Genomic DNA, 22051 nt, shown 5'->3' on the forward strand with positions numbered 1-22051 from the left:
TGTGCACGGATGACACACAGTAGTCTTATATGTGTGTTTGCAGTATCCTCTTTCACACGTGAAGCAAACACTTCAAGTCAGTGATCCCAGTGACCCTTTCAGCTATGTCCTGTAGCCTTGGACTGTGCTCATAGATACTGCCAACTGCTTCCACATTGCGCACCAGGTGGTATTTATGGCTATGTGTGCTCTATACCTCAAGACACAAAGGCAACTGTGTCCCTTTGAGCTCTTCTGGTATGTGTCTCCTTCATTAACAGTGTATTGTTTATATACCGGAGGCTTCCAGATTTGGTACCAGAGCACTGCTTATGTCCATATTGTTTAGCTGTGCAATGTTCATACCCTCCTCATACCCCGTTCACTCAATTAAGGCTTCATGCTTGTAAGTTTCTTTCAGATCTTGCTCCTGCCTTCACCTTCAGGCACTGCATTGCCAGTATATATGACAATATTTTCTGACAGGCTTAAATATGCTGTAGTAACCCTAGTGTGTAAAACCAAAGTTAAGCAAATCATCTGTAATTACAAGTCTATTTCGTTCCATTCATTTTTTTCAAAAGTGTTTGAGAAAGTGACCTATGATAGAATGCTAACTTATTTATATGGACAGAGCTTGTTACCCATCTCTCTGCTTGGCATTCCTAAAAAATTCTTCACAGAGGAAGCAACACCTTGCAAATAAGATCCTGGCACAGCTAAATGAGAGACATTGCAGTAGTTCCTGTTTGATATTTGTTGACCTTTCCAAAGCCTTTGATTGTGCAAATCAGAAAATTCTACTTTTCAAACTAAATTGTTAAAATATCACTGGCATCTCCTTTGCGTGGATGGAGTTTTATCTTCATAACACAAAGCATAGAATATCATTGACAGTCTGTGTCAACTGTATGAAACTGACATAAGAGCAGGGTTGGAGAGGAGAACACGGATAACATGTGATAAGTTCTGAACTCACTCTTGTTATTAATATAAATAAATGATCCTCCAGTAACTATAAAGGTCAGTCCAAAAACTGTGATGTTTGCTCTTGAGACAAACATTTTACTCAAGTGTCAAAACTCAAGCTCAGTAGATACAGATCAGGCAATAGTCGAACAGGTGTACAAGTGGTTTGTAGGTAACTGTTGAAGTGTTAACTTCACAAAGACTAATATTATGTGATTTCAAACAAGCAAAAATGTTCTGCTACTGCCAGAAGTAGATGTTAATTGACATACTCCAAATTTTAATAGTAATAACATTTTTATTTATTTATTTTTTGACTCGCCCTGTATATGAGGAAGAATACTTTTTAGAACACCTGCCATCTTTCATGCTAGGTGAAGCTGCACTGAGATCTCCACGTGGCACCGCATATATCACTATTCCCTAATAACCAAACCTTTAGTCCTGTCACGGTTGCCAGTTGTGTTGTAATAAAAAAAAGAATAAATAAAATTATTATTATTATTATTATTATTATTATTATTACTAAATATTATTAAATATTCATATGAAAACACATTTTTGTAGGATATAATACGATTGCATTATTAGAAATGTTCTGTGCTTATTTGAATTTTTCTTGGTTATCAGACTTCGCTTACATTTAGCAGGCAGTTACTCTGAGAACACCGGCACTTGTCATAATGGAGAAAATCCTCCTTACATAGTTTTCACTTCACTTAATAAATAAAAAAAATACTTGATACTGTTGTTCAGTATACTTTCATCATGTACTTACACAAAATGAAACACACTGTGTAAAATTCTTTGGGCTCCAGTTGGATGACAGACTAAAATGGAGTTGTGTACTTCACTCTTTGCCGTGTTGAGGAATTACCTTATGGGGCAGTGCACCTAAAGTAAATAAAATGGTTAATTCAGTAGAAGCAAACAATAAGAATTGTATAACGTAGATAACTGTACAGCTTGCAGAAGTTCTTTGAAGGATCTTGGAATTTTCACTATAGTTGACATATTTGCCTCATGAGAGTCAGTAGATAAGATATTTATCTTAAGATATTTGAGATAATTCTCATACATTGTTCAGTCTCAGTTGCACATTTTTAATTGCATCAGGTTTTGATTACTCGGCGAATATCAAATTCAGATCTTAAAACGAAGTAAAACTAAATATGTACCATCTAATATTTTACAATAATTAGAAAAAAAGGAATTCTGCATAAGTGTAGAATTTATTTAAGTATTTGTGTCAGCAGCCTGTCTCAGAACCACATATCAGAGTACTGAGTTTAATAGGTATATGTTGGAGGTGGGGGTAGGGGTGGAGGGCAAGGAAGTAGGGAGGAGGCAGTGGAGATGTCATGAGTTTAATAAGAGGGGTCTTGCTAAAATTATAGAAGATATAGTTATGTAAAAATTCTCATGAAATTGTTAATTATTGTAGAGTAATGGACATGTAAGATGTAAATGAGGTAAAATAGTAAAATTGTAGAATTTAATGAGAGGGTTGAAAGAGAGGAAACAAGGCAAAGGAGGTGTGGAGGGATGGGGAGGTGGTAAAAGTTCAATTATGTAAAAAACCTTCTGTTAAAATATCAGAAGTTTAGACCAATGGATGTCTAAAAAATGTAATAATGGATAAAATAGTAGGTTATAAAAGTGGAAATAAAGCAGCTAAAACTGAATTAGTGTCATAATATATTAAAAATGTGAAACTTTGAAAGTATAAAGGCTTAAGGTCTTACTCTGAAAGTATTCTAAATTGTGTAAAAGTTTTTGTTAATATTAATTAAAAGTATAGGTGTAAAACAATGGATGTGTAATTAGTGAAAGACACAAAGACCATAAAATTGCAGAAACGGAATCATGTAGAGAAGCTAGAATTGCATGAAGTGTTATTAAATATTACAAATTAAAGAAATGGAAAATATAAAACCATAAAAAGTGTAAAACAACAAATTATAATGTAGAAAATGAAGTTATAGGATGTGACAGATATGATTAACAGAATTTGCTCCCATTTGATGGTGTTGTACCATGCGCAGTATTTCAGTATGTATGGAAGCCACTCTGCACACTGGCCTGCTGCCAGGACAGTGTGTGAACTTGATGTGCAGTCACTGTCTCTTCTAGGTGACTGGGGCTATTGATCTTGTGTGTGCTATGATGAGGCAGGCTATTGAAAGAGGCTCTGTAAGTTTATAAAAAACTGCATTGTTAGTAAAATCAGTCTGCTGATTTTATGTGTTGCCAGGCTCTTGTAGATGGTGTGGAAAAGCACAGTTTCTTCCAACATTGTCAGCAGGTGTCCCTTAGATTCATTGTGCAACACTTCCAAATGTGTATCAGTATTTCCGCCAACGTGCTTTGATGCCAGAAGGTGCTCATCAAATATTGTAACTTAAGTTGTTACACATAGTTTCAATTTTATAATTTATAATTTTACACTTTTTTATGGTTTTATACTTTCACTGTTTTTAAACTTTATAATATTTAATGAAACTTCATGCAGCTCTAGCTCCTCTACATAATTCCTTTTCTGTAATTTTACAATCTTTATTTCTTTCACAATTTATACTCTTTATTCTTGGTCTGTACTTTTAACATTTTAACAAAAAAAATTATACAATTTATAATACTTTCAGAGAAAGACTGTATGGGTTCAAATTTTAAAAGTTTCAGACTTTTAATATCTGAAGACACTAATTCAATGTGAGCTACTTCGTTTCCACTTTTATAATTTACTGCTTTATCCCTTTTGACATTTTTATGCATCCACCAGTCAACACTTCCGGTATTTTAACAGAAAGTTTTTTATGTAATTGACTTTTTGTGGTTTTAGTGTAAGATCTCCTCTTTTTAAACCCATAGTGTCCCTGCCACTACCCTTCCCTCCACCCTCTCTCTGTCTTGCTCACTCCATTTTATAATTTTGCTGTTTTATGTCATTTACATTTTACATACCCATTGTTTTACACTATTAATATTTTAACTAGAGTTTTTACATAATTATACCTTCCATAATTGTAACAAGACCCCTCTTGTTAAACTCATGGCATCCTCACCATCCCCTCCCTGCTTCCTTCCTCCCACCCCCCACCCAAATCATCCTCACTAGTACCCTCCCCCACCCCTCCCATTCCCCACCCCACCCCACCCATCATCTCCTTTCCAACATGTCCTGTTTAAAACAATGACTGCTACTGTGAAACAGAGTACTCTGATATGTGATTCCTCATGCAACTACTTACGTAATTCTATACCTATGTAGACTAGCAATGGCAAGGAAAGCGTTTCTGAAGAAGAGAAATTTGTTAACATCGAGTATAGATTTAAGTGTCAGGAAGTCGTTTCTGAAAGTATTTGTATGGAGTGTAGCCATGTATGGAAGTGAAACGTGGACGATAAATAGTTTAGACAAGAAGAGAATAGAAGCTTCCGAAATGTGGTGCTACAGAAGAATGCTGAAGATTAGATGGGTAGATCACATAACTAATGAGGAGGTATTGAATAGAATTGGAGAGCAGAGAAATTTGTGGCACAACTTGACTAGAAGAAGGGATTGGTTGGTAGGGGATATTCTGAGGCATCAAGAGATCACAAATTTAGCATTGGAGGGCAGCATGGAGGGTAAAAATCTTAGAGGGAGACCAAGAGATGAATACGCTAAGCAGATTCAGAAGGATGTAGGTTGCAGTAAGTACTGGGAGATGAAGAAGCTTGCACAGGATAGAGTAGCATGGAGAGCTGCATCAAACCAGTCTCAGGACTGAAGACCACAACAACAATGTAGAATTCCTTTTTTCTACTTACTGTAAGGTATTAGATTATACATATTTAGTTTTACTTTGTTTTGGACCTGAAGGTGATCCTGAGTGATTTAAGCATGGAGTCTAGTTAAAAATGTGCTGCTGAGATTGAACAAAGATGAGAATGATGTTATAAAGGTCTTGGAATTCTTGTTCACTTTCCAACACATTTACTTCTTAATGATATTTATTGCTGACAATAAAAATCAGTTTCAACTGAACTGTAACACACAAAATCACAATAGAAGACAAAAATAATTTTGATGTAGAATTGTACTTTCTTACAAACTGTTCAGAGTGGTGTTATGCAGACTGATGCAGAAACATTTAACATGGTCTCATCTAACACAGACCAAGAAATTCGGACTCCCAATCGTTTCAAAAGAAAATTAAAAACATACTCTATCAATTTGTTTCTACAAATTATCTGAATATCCAGATTCAAGGATTGAAAAGTTCTGTTTGTTACATGGAACAGAGCAGTGCTTGTTGTAAAGCTACAATACAAGTGATAAGCTACTGGAAACAAGACTCAGTGTATACAAAATTCAGTTAACAGACTAAGCTTTTATGATTTGCTTGGCTCTTGTTCGTGTGTAGGTTGACTTTTTTCACTTCCATGAAGATTTTCTTTCTGGGTTGGATATACAAAACACAATGAATGAATGAAGAAAATAATACTGGGTCTTGTAAAGATGTTAAATTTTGTCATCATGTTTCAGGTGTTTGCTTTAGTGCTCACTAATTTTCATTGACCTTTTTTAATGGTTGTTTCTTGATAGTTTTTAGCTTCTGTATATTTAAAATGTAAATTAAGCAAGAAATGTTGAAGCACAATTAACAGATCTTATAGCATTTCAAGAGAGTTTTTGCTAACAAGTGTTGCTCATAATGCATATTTTTGTACACAGGATTAGCAAACTTTCCCAAATGGCTACAAGTTCTAGTCGTTTGTGCATGCTATCTTGCGGATGCCCCAGCATTGCAGCTAACAGCCATTGCCACTCTGCTTGAGCTAATGTCGCTGTTGCGATCACAGACTCACAGAGATGAAGTGACAGATCATTTGGACCAACAGGGTGTTGTTTCTGTTGTCATGAAACCTCTTTTGAGGCAATGGGATGTGACATTTCTTGAACATCACACAATTACAGTCCAGGTATGTAACAGTTGTGTGTATTTTTCAACTTATATGAAACAGGAAGCAATATCAAGAAGAGATTTGGTAAGAAAATATGAATTTTTTAATCTATGTAAATGAAAATGTAAATGTATGTTTGTTCAAAACCTTATGTCTCTGGAAGTTCTTCACCAGTTGCTTTGAAATTTTGATGTAGCATTAGATTCAAATACATGGATGTTTTTATAGACCTATTGAAGTGCCATCTGTTGAACATAAATATAAATACGTATACATGGTGATTCTAAATTAATTACATAAGAGTAACATAAAATAACACAGGATATATGCATACTTAAATAATGTATTCTCAGTTCTGAAATTGACAGAACATCAAGTTTCTTTCTACAAATAATACTCGTGGGTTCCTCTTATTGCACGGCAGATATTCCATCTGCATGAAATTTCTTCCCAGATGCTGTAGAGCGTGCCAGCATCTACTTCAGCCCGCACATCTCTGATGTGTTTGTGAAGTCTGTTGATAGTTGTAGGAAATGAAGGGATGTACACCTTGTCTTTAACATATCCCCACGGCAAAAGCCTAATGGTTTCAGCTCAGAAGATCTCGAAGGGCAAGCTACGTCCCCACATTGTCAGTTGCAACAAGGAACAGTGTGAGATGGGTACACTGTGACTTCTTAGAGGTAATGTAGAAGAGGCCCCGACTTGCTGTAAAGTGAATACACCAGAGTTCTCCAGAAGTTGCAGTATCAGGTAATTCTGCAGCTTATCTAGATATGTAATTCCAGTGACAGTCGGCTCATGGAAAAAATGGTTGGTACACTTTGATGAAAGTCAATGCATCAAAGACATTCATTTTTGATGAGTCTCATGTATGTTCCAAGACCTCAGTCGGTTTCTGTGTACCCCATATCTGCACATTGTAGTGGTTAACATTACCACTAAGGTGGAACATGGAGTCAGTGCTGAACACTGTCTTGTCAAGAAAATAGTCTTCATTTTCCATCGTGTTCATCATTGCCGTGTAGAACTCACACCATCTCTGCTTGTCACTATCACTCAACACCTGCAGCAGTTTCAACTTGTATAGCTTGCGCTGCAGTCACCGTTGAAAAATTCTCCATACTGCAGGCTGAGGAACATTCAGTTCCAAGCTTGCCTTCCTTGAGGACTTCCTCGGAATCCATGTGTATTTCCCCCATCGCGGTTTCCACAGTGTGGCCTGCCACCTGTGAGGGACCTTGACCTTCCTCTTGGTGTGCCACACATAACCTGTTTCCACAAACCAGTCACACGATGCCTTTGTAGTGTTTGCCTATCCTGAATAATTTTAATTATACACAAGATTATTATCTTATAGTTCAGTAGACTCAGGATATGTATGTTATTACTCCCTGAAAATTTGAATACTCTACTCGCAGTGGTTTCTGAGATTTAGGCAAAAATGAAACAGAAAATGTTAATTTTCAGGAACGGCTTCTAAAGTTTCAGAAGACTATACCTCACTTAATATGCTAAATCTTTTTTATTATTTTTAGTCACTCAGAAGTATCTCGCACCATACTATATATCATCCTCTTGATCTTTTTTCAAGTTTTTTCTTCTTTTCTTCTTTCTGGACTGCTTAGTTGCCATCTGTGCTGCATACTCTGCTTTATCAATGCGAACCTTGTCTATCCGTTCAAGTTCTCTGATGCAGTTCGCTCCAGGATTAATTCCCATATGCTGTAGCACTTTCACCCCACTAATTTTGCCATAATTACAAGCAATAACAGCATCACTTAACCCCACTTTAGTGTGTACATTCCAAAAAAAACATTTTTTGGTAAGTGAGTTCATATAAGATTATTGAGCGACTCATTGGGATTTTGAGTCTGAGCATGCAGACACTTCTTCAGTAAATCAGGATTTGTCAGGTCTCTGTAAATAGGTTTTATGCTATCCATGACTGCTGCTAGGATGGAATTGTTTGAGTACTGGGCATTGTGGTAATTGCACCATGAATCAGGTCCAGGAGGGCAAAGGTGGTGCACTGGTTTTTCCTCAGTTGACAGTCTGTGGAAGAAGGTAGCCCACACTGCCTGCTTCATTTTCAACAAATCCTCAGTATTACTTCTAATGGCCATCCCATAACACTGCTGTAGTTCATCAATCATTTTGTCTGTCAGCCTGCCTCTTACGGTTTTACCATCAGAAAGTTTATTGTCTCTCAAACTTTGTTTCAACTTCCTCAACCTGGTGCCCATCTTCTTCTGGGCATGACCATCACATTCCAGTTTTGTGATAATCTTATCACCATAAGGCTGAGCAGCTACTACACTGTTATATGCTTTTGAGTCTCCAACACCTAAGAACTCCCCTTTCATTCACAGATCGACTAAAAATTTCAATAACTGCAGAGGCCTCCATACCACCACTTGTTCCTTAATAATTTCTGTCACAGATGTGCCCTTCTTCATTCCCTGATTTACACTTATAACAGATTTCCAGATTTTAACCAAACATTATTGTCTTTCCTGTATCCACAATTGTCACCATAGCAACAGAATTCTTAAAACTGTAGCCACGCTTCTGTCAAGTGCCATCAAAAGCTACTGGTATGTCAGTCATACCATCATTTATTTCAACAGCTTTGTTTGCAGCATGCTTCATTGACTCACACGCAACAGATTCCACAGCAGTTTCAATAAATCCTATATACTTGTTGATTTTACAAGGCGGACGTGGCATATTCATCATGGCACACATTGTTTCTGTTACAGTGTGTCCCTTGCCAGTAGCTCTCAATCCAAAAAACCACATAACATTTACGTCAAAATAATTGTCTTTACTCTTATCAGAATTCCAAAATGAATGAATATATTTACAACTTGCACAATTAATATTAAGTTTCCTGAGTAGTTCATTTGATACCTCCCTGTCTTCATGTAATCTTACTGGCCCTCCATATATTTTATAACACACACATTCACCTGACACCCTTGTTAACATGTGTAAATCTGTCAGAATATAACCTAACTTAACATTTACAACACTTTCGTTTTGAGAAAACTGTGTATCACAATGTTTTATTTTCATCTGAGAAGCTCTAATGGTTGTTTCCCTAGATTCTGATGAGTTTATCTGTATTTCAATGTCTGTATTTCATTGTCTGTAACTTCACATGTTGAACACAATGTTTCCCTTTATTCAAAAAGCTATTACCATGAAACCCATGTTTCTTAAAAACACTTTGTTTTGGTGTCATACTTTACTTTTTGAGAGATTTGCCAATCTCGGAAGTTCTTGACTGTTGTCGTGTACAAGCCACCAAAAATAAGCTCAATGAGTTCCTTTCAGTCAGAATTACATTCACTTCAGTGTCAATATGAACATGTCATTATAATAGGTGACTTGAACATAGACCCACTAAGAGACATGCCCTCTGCAGTAAACCTAAGAAGATTGTTTAGTTACAATAGCATGAACATTCTTCCATTACAACCTACTCACCATACGGTGCACAGTCATACTCTTATGGACGTAATCACAACGAAAAAGACTGACAAAGTAAGAGATGTTGGTGAAACTTCGGCCCCAGGCCTCTCAGCACATAATGTAATATTCCTGGCCTACTCTGTGCAGCCTCCAAGGGTGAAATCGCGTTACGTAACTTGTAGCAACATGAAACGTATTGACCTTGATGCTCTAACAGCCGATTGCTCAGAAATCTCATGGCATCAAATAATCAGAGAACCTACAATCAATGGCAAAATTAATGAACTTGGTGATAAACTCACTGCCCTCTATGAGAAACATGCACCTGTATGCACAATCCGCATAAGAAAATCTCCTGCTGCATGGCTGACAGCTGAATTACATCAAATGATGAATAATAGGGATGCTGCCCACAGGCGTTTCAAGGCAGATCCGAAAACTGAGCATTTCGAAGAGTATAGAAAGCTATGGAACAGAGTGAAACAGTGCATTTGCAATGCTAAAATCGGGCACCCTCACTCCCTTGTATGCAGCGATCTGACGCCCACGACTCTATGGAAGAACCTACGTAGCTCGGGGGTCGGAAAGGCAAACAGCTTTCCATGTCTCAGATAAAGAATTAAATGAATTCTTCTCTGCACCTCTGAATACCCACACGACTGATAATTACCATCCACAAGAATCCCCTGCCTGGATAACTGACAGTGATACATTCCACCTAAAACACGTAACAATAAATATGGCAAGAAAAGCAATAATGAGAATCTCTTCTGACGCGATAGGCAATGACAGTATCACTATAACCATGATTAAGAATGTTGCCGATATCTTAATACCTGTTTTAAGTGACATATTTAATTTTTCCCTCATGAACGGAATATACCCCACTGCATGAAAAAGAAGCATAATTTGACCCATCCCTAAGATCGAAAACCCGCAACTGCCTAGTGATTACCGACCAATTCGTATACTGCCTGCTGTTTCCAAAGCACTTGAATATATTATTCATGATCAAATCACTGAACACCTGAATGAATTCAGCCTATATGCCAAATTTCAATTCAGTTTCCGTAAACATCCCAGCACAAACACTGCTCTAATTAAAGTAACTGATGACCTGAAATATGCCATTGACAGCCGAAAGGCAACAATATTGACGCTACTAGATTTCAGCAAAGCTTTTCATACTGTTAACTTTGACATATAGCTCAGAAAAATACAACAATTTAGTTTCTCAGATAGTGCAATGAGATGATTTGAAAGCTACTTAAAAGACAGACAGCAATGTGTTGTCCGCGTAAATGAAAAATCGTCCTGGATATACGTCTCCTTGGGAGTGCCACAAGGATCAGTGTTAGAACTACTTTTGTTTTCTTTATATGTCAACGATATTTTGTCGGTTCTGTCCTCCTGTAAATATCATTTCTATGCCAACGACCTCCACCTCTACCTAAGCGTCAGACCTGAAGATATAAACACTGCAATCGCTCAGATGAATGATGATCTGTCTTCAGTAGTGACATGGGCGAAAAACCTGGGGCTTAAACTAAATGCAAAAAAGACACAAGTAATCTTGATAGTGCATCAGAAATTAATAAGTTCAGATTTCCGTGAACGGCTGCCTCCTATTCTGCTCGACAGTATGTCAATACCATATCAGAAAACAGTGTGCGTTACACCTGCAACATTCTCCGATATGATCATGTTAGTACTTCATACTCCCAGCTAGGATGGCTGCGGCCTGACAAATTGCGCGACTACCACACTCTGTGTCTACTTCACTTACTCCTTGTCGCGCAAGCACCCCAGTATCTTGCTTCAGAGATTAAACACCTTTCATCCCATCATAATCGAAGCACGGGGTCACTCTTGTTTGGTATCCTAACTGTGCCCACTCACAAAACAAAAACTTTTGCAATCTCCTTCTCAGTTACCGCTGTCCGCCTCTGGAACAAACTGCCCTTTACCTTGCGCAAAATTCAATCTCCTGCTGTTTTTTAAGAAGAAGTTGAAGCATTTCCTACTATCATCCTCATAGCATTTCCACAAAATTAATCTACAAGGCCAATCCTCTCCTCTGTCAAATAGCAAAGCTAGTGTCTCCTATCTTGCTCCTTTCTCTTCTTCCCCTTTGTCTATCTCTATTAACCATGCAATCTTCTTTTCCTTTATATTTCCTTAATTATGATACATCATGTCTATTCTTCTCATCCCTTTACCATAAGTCTACCTCATACTCCCTGCTGCTAGCACTCCTATCTAAAATCTGTCTCTTTAATAATGTCTAATTATAACAGTACTTACCATCTACGAATATAAACTATATACGTATGTATTTTTCCAAGTGTGCCTTTGTAATTGTTTATTTCACTTTTTGTACTAGATGTAGTTTAACATGCCTACCAAAACATATGAATGTAAAATAAGTAGAATGCCTGGTTAGATGTAAGAGAGGGCCTGATGGTCCTAATCTTGCCAGGTTAAATAAATCAATCAATAAATAAATCTATTCATAACTTTTCCTCGGAAAAACGTTAGCACTTCGACATACAATGTGTGTTTATACTATGAAACGATATGATACTATTTTTGACAGTGCTACTGATACTAACACGTAATTTAACCTTTATAACACAGCAATCCACAGCCTTCTACATAAAAAATTGCAGATTTTGTTAGATCTTGAAATAATACACGTAAAAATTTTAACTTTTTCAACTGATGTAGTTTAAATTTAAAAAATAAAATAAAATATTTCCCATGTGATTTTATAAGTGATACATATATCATTTTATTCGGAAAATCGCAAATTTTATATTGAGATAAAAATCCGAAAATGTGAAAAAATTTTTTACATTTAACTCCCCTTAAGATTTTTACATGATACTCTAATAAACAACCAAATAGTGTAATTGACTAGGAAAAAAATCTATTTATGAAGTGGCAGCAAGAGAACACACGTATAAACAAAAGTTGACATATTCAAGATTTCAGAGCCAGTGGCCCCTTCCTCTGGCAGAAGGGTTGAACTGGAAAAGAAAGAAGGGTCAAGGGAAAAGACTCAAGAGGTTTAGAAAAAGGGGTAGAATTTGGAAAAATCACCCAGAACCCAGGGTCATGGGAGATTTACCGGATGGAATACGTGTGTTCTCCTGCCACTACTTGGTAAGTGGATTTTTTCATCTATCCAATTACATTATACTGTCAATATATCATCAAAAATTGATAATTTTTGTAATTCTAATAAACAACCAGACAGACATAGGCAATATATTCATTTTAACAACAGTATACTTTTTTATTTTTATTAACCAACTGCGAGAAAGAAGGTGCTCAGCTGTACTGTGAAAATGTGCAGTTCAGTTTTGTTTTCTATCCCACTGTCAGTTTTAACTGTTGTAACAGGGCATTTGAACTATTAGACAGATTATTTATCCCATTTATATTTGTTTTCCTTGTATATAATTTTAAACAGAAATTGTAAACATAACAGTGTATTGTTTTGTTTTCTTAACAGAATACATTAAAGTTCTATTTATGCCTTAATTGGCATTTGAGTAGAATACCATCGCAGAATCTGAATTGTCCGAAAGTTTGTAATACTATGCATCTGCAGATTAAAACTGTGAAATACTATCATTAAACCCACTATCCTCATAGATCCAGCAGCTGGAAAGATCTCTCTCATACTCTTCATATCCTGTAACCAGTGATCCCAACCAGTTTACCTATTCGTTCAAAGTGACCTCAAATCCCACTCAAGGTTTAGTTTGCAGTGACTGTCAACAAGTGATAAGGTCAGTGAGAGGAATGGGGGGGGGGGGATTTGGCATTTGAGTAGAATACCATCGCAGAATCTGAATTGTCAGGTCAGGATGTATATCTAATTCCCATATTGCAAAGTATTGCTGGGTGCACTTGTGTTGAATATAAATTAAGTGTTAGGAAATATCTCCTGAAATATTTGTTTAGACTGTAGTGTTTTATGAAAGTGTGAAACGTGGGTGACGAACATCACAGTCAAGCAGAGAATAGAGGCTTTGTAAATGTCTTGCTATAGAAGGGCTTTGGAGGCTAGGTGGGTAGATCAGACATCTGATGAAGAAGAACTGGACTGAATGGGGAAAAAGAACATTTATGAAACATCTTGACTAAAAGAAGTAAGAGTTTGATAGGAGAAATCCTGAGACATCAAGGAATAGTTAATTTTTTCATCAGTGGGAGGTTATGGGAAAATGGACTGTTCCATAGTTTTAAAAAGATAATTTTACATTTCTTTACAGACTATGAAAACTGTGGTGAATATATGACTATATCACAGTAAGATGTCTAAAATAATATAAAAGTTCTGTATTACTCTTTAAAAGAATGTTTCATTATAAGTCTTGACTTGTCTTCAGTGTAGAAAATGAAATTATTTGAGAACTGAGATGAGTAAACCTCCATTTCACCATTCAGTCCATGTTACGGAATAAAGTCAAGCACCAACACATCAGCCGGGAGTTGTAGACCAGAGAGGGTTCTGAGAAGAAGTCAGACAATTGCTCGCTGACCAACACCTCTCCAGGACGACAAGGCGACAGCAACGGCCTCTATGTGAAGAGAACGAAAGCACTGTGCCCAACTGTTTGTGGTCCAGTCGAGGAGAAGCCTCAAGACTAATGACCTGAATAGAATCAAAGCTCATTACTTTGCTTGTATTAGAAATGTTATACTGAAGAAGCTTCTTTATTTCAGGTGTCACCCTTTGCGTGTGACACATCTATGTAATTCTCAATGTTAAGTATTGTAATTTACTTTTTGCAATAAAAATCTTTAATTCAGTTTGTTTAAATTTTTGTCTAGCAATCTGAGAAAGCAGTTTTCCTAGATGCCCCATATTCAACAACTAGGCAGGATTCAACTCTCTTCGCCAAATGTTGAATCCTGCCTAGTTGTTGAATATGGGGTGTCTAGGAAACCTGCTTTCTCGGATCACTATACAACAATTTAAACAAATCATATTTATCAGTCTTGCTACGAAAAATAAATGACAATACTTAACTTTGAGAATTACATAAATGTTTTGCAAGCAAAGGGCGATGTCCAAAATAAAGAAGCTTCTTCAGTATAAAAATTCGAATGCAAGCAAAGTAATGAGCTTTGACGCTTCCATTCAGGCCACTAGTCTTGAGGCTTCTCCTCGACTGATGGAGCCAATGTCTGCAGGTCAGGATTAGTTTCTAGGGGGTGATTTGGGGACAATGGGGGTGATCCACTTTCCAGAATTTTTTAACCTCGAACCTTGCCTCACTATCATTCCCCAAATCCCTCAACATGCAAACTAACCTTACATCCGTGGAAAGAACTGTAGTCCACCATCTGAAAACTGATTCTGACCTTATAATCCTACCCGTGAACAAAGGCTCCACCACTGCTCTTTTGAACTGTAAGGATTACCTGACAGAAGGCCTCCGCCAGCTGTCATATACTTCCACCTACAAACTTTGCCACAGTGACCCCATTCCAGAAATCCAGCAGTATCTCCAGTCACTACTCAAATCCGTAGGCCCATCCCAGAACCTTTCCCAGGAGTCCATCTCTCTACTCACCCCTGCCACTCTACCTTTTACATGCTCCCTAAAGTGCATAAACCTAACCACCCAGGCCGCCCCATTGTGACTGGTTACTGTGCCCCCACTGAGGGAATCTCTGCTCTCATAGACCAACACCTTCCTCCTATTACCCAGAACCTACCTTCCTATATAAAAGATACCAACCATTTCCTCCACTGACTCTCCACAATTTCCATGTCTTTACCATACAGTACCCTGCTTGTCACTGTTGATGCCATCTCCATGTACACTAACATTCCTAATGCCAATGGCCTTACTGCTATTGTACACTACCTTTCTCAATGCCCAACAGATTCCAAACGAGCAACATCCTTCCTAGTCGCTATGACCAACTATATACTCATCCAGAATTACTTCTCCTTTGAAGGCGTTACCTACAAACAAATACAGGGTATGGCTATGGGCATCCACATAGCACCGTCCTATTCCAAACTATTCATGGGCCACCTAGAGGAATCGTTTCTAAAAAGCCAGAATCCTAAACACCTCACCTGGTTCAGATTCATTGATGACAACTTTGCCATCTGGATCAAAGGTGAGGACACCCTATCCACATTCCCCCAGACCCTCAAGAACTTCTCCTCCATTTACTTCACCTGATCCTACTCACCCCAACAAGCCACCTTCCTAGATGTTGACTTCCACCTCAAAGAAGGCTATGCCAGTACATCTGTCCATATCAAACTTACTAACCACCAGCAATACCTCTACTTCGACAGCTGCCTCCCTTTCCATACCAAGAAATCCCTTCTGTACAGGCTTGCCACCTGTGGTTGTCGCGTCTGCAGTGATGAGCAGTCCCTCTCTCTCGAAATATACTGAGGGCCTCACTGAAGCCTTCGCTGACCGTAATTATCCTCCCAACCTTGTACAAAAACAAATCTCCCGTGCTTTATCTTTCCAGTCTCCCACCACCTCCGAAAGTCCCACTGTCTGGCCACAGAGGTGCAGTCCCCTTGTAACTCAGTACCACCCAGGATGGGACCAACTGAATTACATTCTCTGCCAGGGCTTCAATAACCTCTCGTTGTGCTGCGAAATGAGAAATGGCCTCCCCACTCTCTTTCCTACCCCTCCCACAGTGGTATTCTACTGTCCACCAAACCTAAACAATATACTCATGCATCCTTACACAACCCCTACTCCCAACCCCTTACCTCATGGCTCATCCCACCACCACTTAGTCCACTCCTGTCACTAACATTACCTATCTCATCAAAGGCAGGGCCACCTGTGAAACCAGTTGTGTGATCTACAAGCTAAGCTGCAACCACTGTGCTGCATTGTATAAAGGCATGACAACCAACAAGTTGTCTGTCCACATGAATGGCCACCGACAAACTGTGGCCAGGAAACAAGTGAACCTCCCTGCTGCCAAACATGATATCCTTCATTTCAATGACTACTTCACAGCCTGTGCCATATAGATCCTTCCCACCAACACCAGCTTTTCTGAATTGTGCAGGTGGGAACTTTCCCTGCAATACATCCTATGTTCCCATAACCCTCCTAGTCTCAACCTTCGTTAGTCCCTGTCGTCACCCATCCAACCTCTTCCCTGTTCCCATTCAAGTACTATACAGCTGTCATTTCACCTTCACACCCAGTTTTTTTACATCTCTGTCCCCCCCCCCCCCCCCCCCTCCCCACCTCTTTCCTGCCCTCTGTCTAACCTGCAGCACTTAATTGTCCACCATCCACACTATTCTATCCCTCCCCCTTTCCACCCCAGCCTCATGCTTATCCCCACCCAGTTGCCACACCAACCATGCACTGGTGCTGCTGTTCACAGTGTGTTTTCAGTTGCCTGAGACTGCAGTCATGTGAGTGAGTTGCATTTGCGTGCGTGTGTGTGTGTGTGTGTGTGTGTGTGTGTGTGTGTGTGTGTGTGTGTGACGTCTATTGTTGATGAAGGCCTTAATGGCCCAAAGCTTTAATTGTGAGAGTCTTATTGTTGTGTGTATCTGTGACTCAGCATCTCCGCTATATGGTGAGTAGATACTATATTAATATTTGTTTGGACTTTAAGTTCCAAAATCTTGTAGTTGAATATTTTATTAAAGACAATTGGAATCACATTCTTCATAAACAAATCAAAAAGGGACAACAGTTTGATGTAGATCAGATATCTGAATGGTGCAAAAATTGACAGTTGACCCTAACTAACAAAAAGTGTGAGATCATCCACATGAGTGCTAAAAGGAATTCATTAAACTTCAGTTACATGATAAATCAGTAAAATCTAAAGGCCGTAAATTCAACTAAATACCTAGGAATTACAGTTACGAACAACTTAAATTGGAAGGAACACACAGAAAATGTTGTGGGTAAGGCTAACCAAAGGCTGTGTTTTATTGGCAGGACACTTGGAAGATGTAACAGATCTACTAAGGAGATGTCTACGCTATTCTTGTCCATCTTCTTTTAGAATACTGCTGGGGGCCCTTACCAGATAGGACTGATGCAGCACATCAAAAAAGTTCAAAGAAGGGCAACATGTTTTGTATTACCGCAAAATATGGGAGAGATTGTTACCGAAATGATACAGGATATGGGCTGGACATAATTAAAAGAAAGACGTTTTTCGTTGCAATGGAAACTTCTCATGAAATTCCAATCACCAACATTCTCCTCCGAATGTAAAATTATTTTGTTGACACTGACCTACATATGGAGAAACAATAACCACGATAAAATAAGGGAAATCAGAGCTCGTACAGAAAGATATAGGTGTTCGTTCTTTCCGCACACTGTACTAGATTGGAATAATAGAGAATTGTGAACGTGGTTCGATGAACACTCTGCCAGGCATTTAAATATGATTTGCAGAGAATCCATGTAGAGGTAAATGTAGATGTAATATGTTTATATGTTCTGCGTCTACTTTTATTCTCTTCCATGCTGATGTTCTTAGTGTTTTGGAAAATGAAAAGTTCAGCAGTATGGTTGATCTTCTTTTCCTTTTCTTATGCAAATGGTATGTGGAAGGGAAATTTCTGTAAGAGTCATTTGAGAGGCTGTGTCAGCTTAAAATTACTGTACAAGAGCTCACACTTGTCTGATTTTAACATTACACAATATTTGTATGACTTATACAATATTTCATGTCTGTAATTAAAGTTCCAGTTACAAAATGTTCTAGAAAGGGAACTGCTGCTCAGTATAATATCAGATTAGTGCTGCATGTTATTGATGCTGGGGGAAACATCATGGGAAAAAATGTAAATTTGACCAGTAGATGGTGCTGTAAGTGACAGAATATGGACACCGACTGACAGCTTGGCACGCGGCCTCAGGTTGCATCCAAGACACCCAACATGACTGTCTCCATGAAGGATTGCACGTTGCTGGTGAAGCTGTTGTACAAGAATGGTCATTGTAAACCAGTATCCCAGTAGAAGTTCTGGGTGCTCAGGAGCGTGAAAAAAGGCATTGGTCCAGCATCTGCTATGGGTTGGAGAAAATGATTATGAAATTTGAAAAGACAGTTTCGTTTGAAGTGCAGTGTGGCAGAAGGAGGAAAGCAGTTGATCCTACATCTGTCAGGTGTAAGGCCACTGCATTTGCAGGAAAAGTCAGGTGGTAGGGTGTAACATGCAGTGTATGGGGAATTGCTGAAACGGTGGCCATGCCTGTGAGCATGGTGCATAAAATCCTATAAAACATCGTGCATTGCTATCTACACAAATTCATCCACGTTCAGGAACTGCTTCCAACTGATCTTCCAGCAAGACAAATGTTCACTCTGAAATTTATTGCTCACATGGAACTGGAGAATGTTTGGCCATGGAACATTCTGTGGACAGAAGAAGCCCATTTTCCTCTCCATTGTCATGTCAGTATGACACATCAGTATGCAGAATATAGGCAACTGAAAATCCACACACATACACATCAACCAGTATCAAGTCATTCTGCAAAGGTCACTGTGTGTATGGGTTGACCTGTTGTTTATCATAGGGCCGTATTTTTTCAAGGGGATGAGTCCTGCAGGTCTTTTTACCTGCACTATCAGTGGTAAATGCTGCAAGAGTCTTTTGTGCACCATCATCATTCCAAACCTTCAACAGTATGGATTTGTGGGTAGGTTAATTTTTATGCAAACTGGCACTCCTCGGCACAGTGCACAGCCAATGAGTGGTTGCTACGGAGGCGTCTCGGAAATGCTAGAACTATCAACCGCCGTTTCTCTACGGTGTGGCCATCCAGATAACCTGATCTTAACGTGTGTGGCTTCTGACTGAGGCATTACCTGAAAGCTGTTGTATTCAGTGCTGCTCCAATTACAAATATAGCTGAATTGAAGGCATGCACTGCACAATGTATTCTTACCCTCTGATCTGTTGTAGATGCGCAGTTTATTGATTTCAACTTGGGACAGAAACTGGGGTGGACATCATGTGCAATATGTCTTGCGCAAGTCTCACAGCAGTTAGAAAATGATGTTATTTTGCTTCTTATATCAGTTTTGGCTGCAGGACAATTAAAAGCCAATGTAATTTTGCTTTTTATGCAGTTTTTGACCTCAGGACAATTAGAAACTGATTTTTCCCATCTAATGTGGTATGACATAGCCACAGGGGATGTCTAACTAATAGTGCCACAACTGTTGACTGCTGAACTTACGCAGTCATGCCCATTGAGCAGTACAGATGGTGTACTGTACAACTCAAAGTATATTGTGTTGCAGTCTGTCTGTGGTTTATAGCTGATCCCATTAATATTAAGAGGCTTAGAGGGCCCTTTATTGGTAAAAAATTCATTAATTTTTTTTTTTTTTAAATTTTTATGTTCCCTGTCGTTTCCCCCCTACATCAATAATATGCTGTTCAAATTTGATGTCATTCTGGGCAGTGATTCTCTTTCTACTGTGGTTTGAAACTGGAACTTTAATTATGCACATCCTTTGTATTACCTGACACTGTTTGGATGCCACATTCTTGAAATTTTGCAAACAGCACTTTTGATTGACTGTGTATTTATTAATTCACCCAGGGATCGTCTTACAATGATATAGGATTTGTCATCATAATACAATGGAGATATATATCACCTGTTTAATATCATGTAGGGCCCCCATGAGCATGCAGAAGTGCCGCAACATGACATGGCATGGACTCTACTAATATCTGCAGTAGTGCTGGAGGGAATTCAAGACCATGAATTCTGCATGGCTGTCCATAAACCCATAAGAATAGGAGCGGGTGGAGATCTCTTCTGGACAGCATATTGCAGGGCATTGCAGATATGCTCAATAATATTCAGTCTGGACAGTTTGGCGGCCAGTGGAATTGTTTTAAGTCCAAAGAGTGTTCCTGGAGCCACGCTGTAGCAATTCTGGATGTGTGGAGTGTCGCATTGTCCTGCTGGAATTGCCCAAGTCTGTCAGAATGCACAATGGATGCAGGTGATCAAATAGGTTGCATACTTACATGTCACCTATCAGAGTCGTATCTAGACATATCAGGGGTCCCACATCACTCCAACTGCACATGCCCACACCATTACAGAGCCTCCACCAGTGTGAATAGTCCCCTGCCAACATGTAGGGTCCATGGATTCATGAGGTTGTCTTGATACCCATACTCGTCCATCCGCCCGATAGAGTTTGAAACGAGACTCGTCCGATCAAGAAAAATGTTTCCAGTCGTCAACAACCAATGTCTGTGTTCGTGGTCTCAGACGAGGCTTATAGCTTTGTGTCGTGCAGTCATCAAGAGCATAAGAGTGAGCCTTTGGCTCAGAAAGCCCATATTGTGTTATACAGTTTTACTCATTTTTTCCTTGGTAAATGTAAGCCCAAAATCACTCTTGTCACATAACTCTGTATAGACCTTTTATTGAAACTCTTAGTAACATATTCCCTGATATGCACAATAGATTGGTGGATGTACTCACTTAGTGCAGTAAGGATACCTGGCTTCTTAAAAATATTTCTTTTCTGTAAGCCTGAGTACTACTTCTAGTTATTATTTTTATGGCCCTTTTCCACAGTTATAAATTGTCCATGTTTTGTGTCTTGATCCCCAAAATAAGGTCGCCATAGCTAAGAGTTGAGTGTGTGTAAGAATAGTATGTCATCACAAGACATCGGATGTAATGAATTCCTGATAGAAAGCTCAGAGCAAAACATGCTCAACAGATTCATTTTGCTAACATCTTTGTGTTTTTATTTTGTGTTAATTGACAATCACTATTTCTCCCAAAAAAACTTTGTGTTAGTTCCACAATATGTAGATTTATCATCTACGTTTAATGTGAGAGGATTGTTTTCCCTTTTTATGTTGAAGTGAGTACTGTTTGTTTTCTGAATATTCATTGCAATTTATTATACACTGCCCATTCTTAAACATCTGTGAGGTTTCATTTAGTTTCTCTAATAGGCATTCCGGTGTCTTATCTGTATGTAAGATGTTGCTGTCATCAGCAAAGAGGACTTTTTTCCCCATGTGGTATACTATCTGGAAAGTCATTGACGTATATTAAGAACAAAGTTAGGTCCAATACACTTCCCTGAGGAACACCTATGTTTATATGTTTCTTGTCAGACAATTGTTTTACTATAAAATTATCTTCGGCAGCTGCATGAACCCTCTCTACCTTTTGTACACTGTTTCCCAAATAAGACCGGAACCACAACTTGTGCTTCTAGCTTGTTTAATAGTATTTTGTTGTCAGCCATGTCAAAAGCCTGAGTCTAAGAAGTGTCTGTAACACAGTCATTCTTGATAAGAGCATCATGTATCACTTTTAGGAACTCAGTCATCCTACTTTTTCCTGCCCTTATCTTCACAGGGTTGGCATGTTACTCTGAATTTAGCAGCATTATTGGTTGAGTGTAACTGGATGTCCTCCTTGCTGCCCCTGCTCTCTTCTCCCCCGCCAGAGTGCATCCCAACTGTCTGCATCTAGTGGTATCCAGGAGAATGTTTTTGAAATATTTGAGGATTAAGTAACTGAGATGGGATTCAGGCTGGCTGGCACATCAGCCTTCATCATGGATCGGATCTGGCTTCAGCTCTCCCTGCTGCCTGCTATGCTATCCCCCCCCCCCCCCCAAT

The 22051-nt window shown here is 38.7% G+C and overlaps 1 protein-coding gene across 2 annotated transcripts in view; it reads left to right on the forward strand.

Moving 5' to 3' along the window:
- Positions 1 to 22051, forward strand: part of LOC126336429 (protein dopey-1 homolog) — a 341808-nt gene that overhangs the window by 96592 nt on the left and 223165 nt on the right. For both annotated transcript variants that reach the window (XM_050000134.1, XM_050000125.1), the window contains exon 12: positions 5669 to 5916. In XM_050000134.1, coding sequence (XP_049856091.1) covers positions 5669 to 5916 — 248 coding nt within the window. The remainder of the gene's footprint in view (positions 1 to 5668; positions 5917 to 22051) is intronic.

This window comes from Schistocerca gregaria, chromosome 1 (assembly GCF_023897955.1).
Source record: "Schistocerca gregaria isolate iqSchGreg1 chromosome 1, iqSchGreg1.2, whole genome shotgun sequence".
Classification (NCBI taxonomy): Eukaryota; Metazoa; Arthropoda; class Insecta; order Orthoptera; family Acrididae; genus Schistocerca; species Schistocerca gregaria.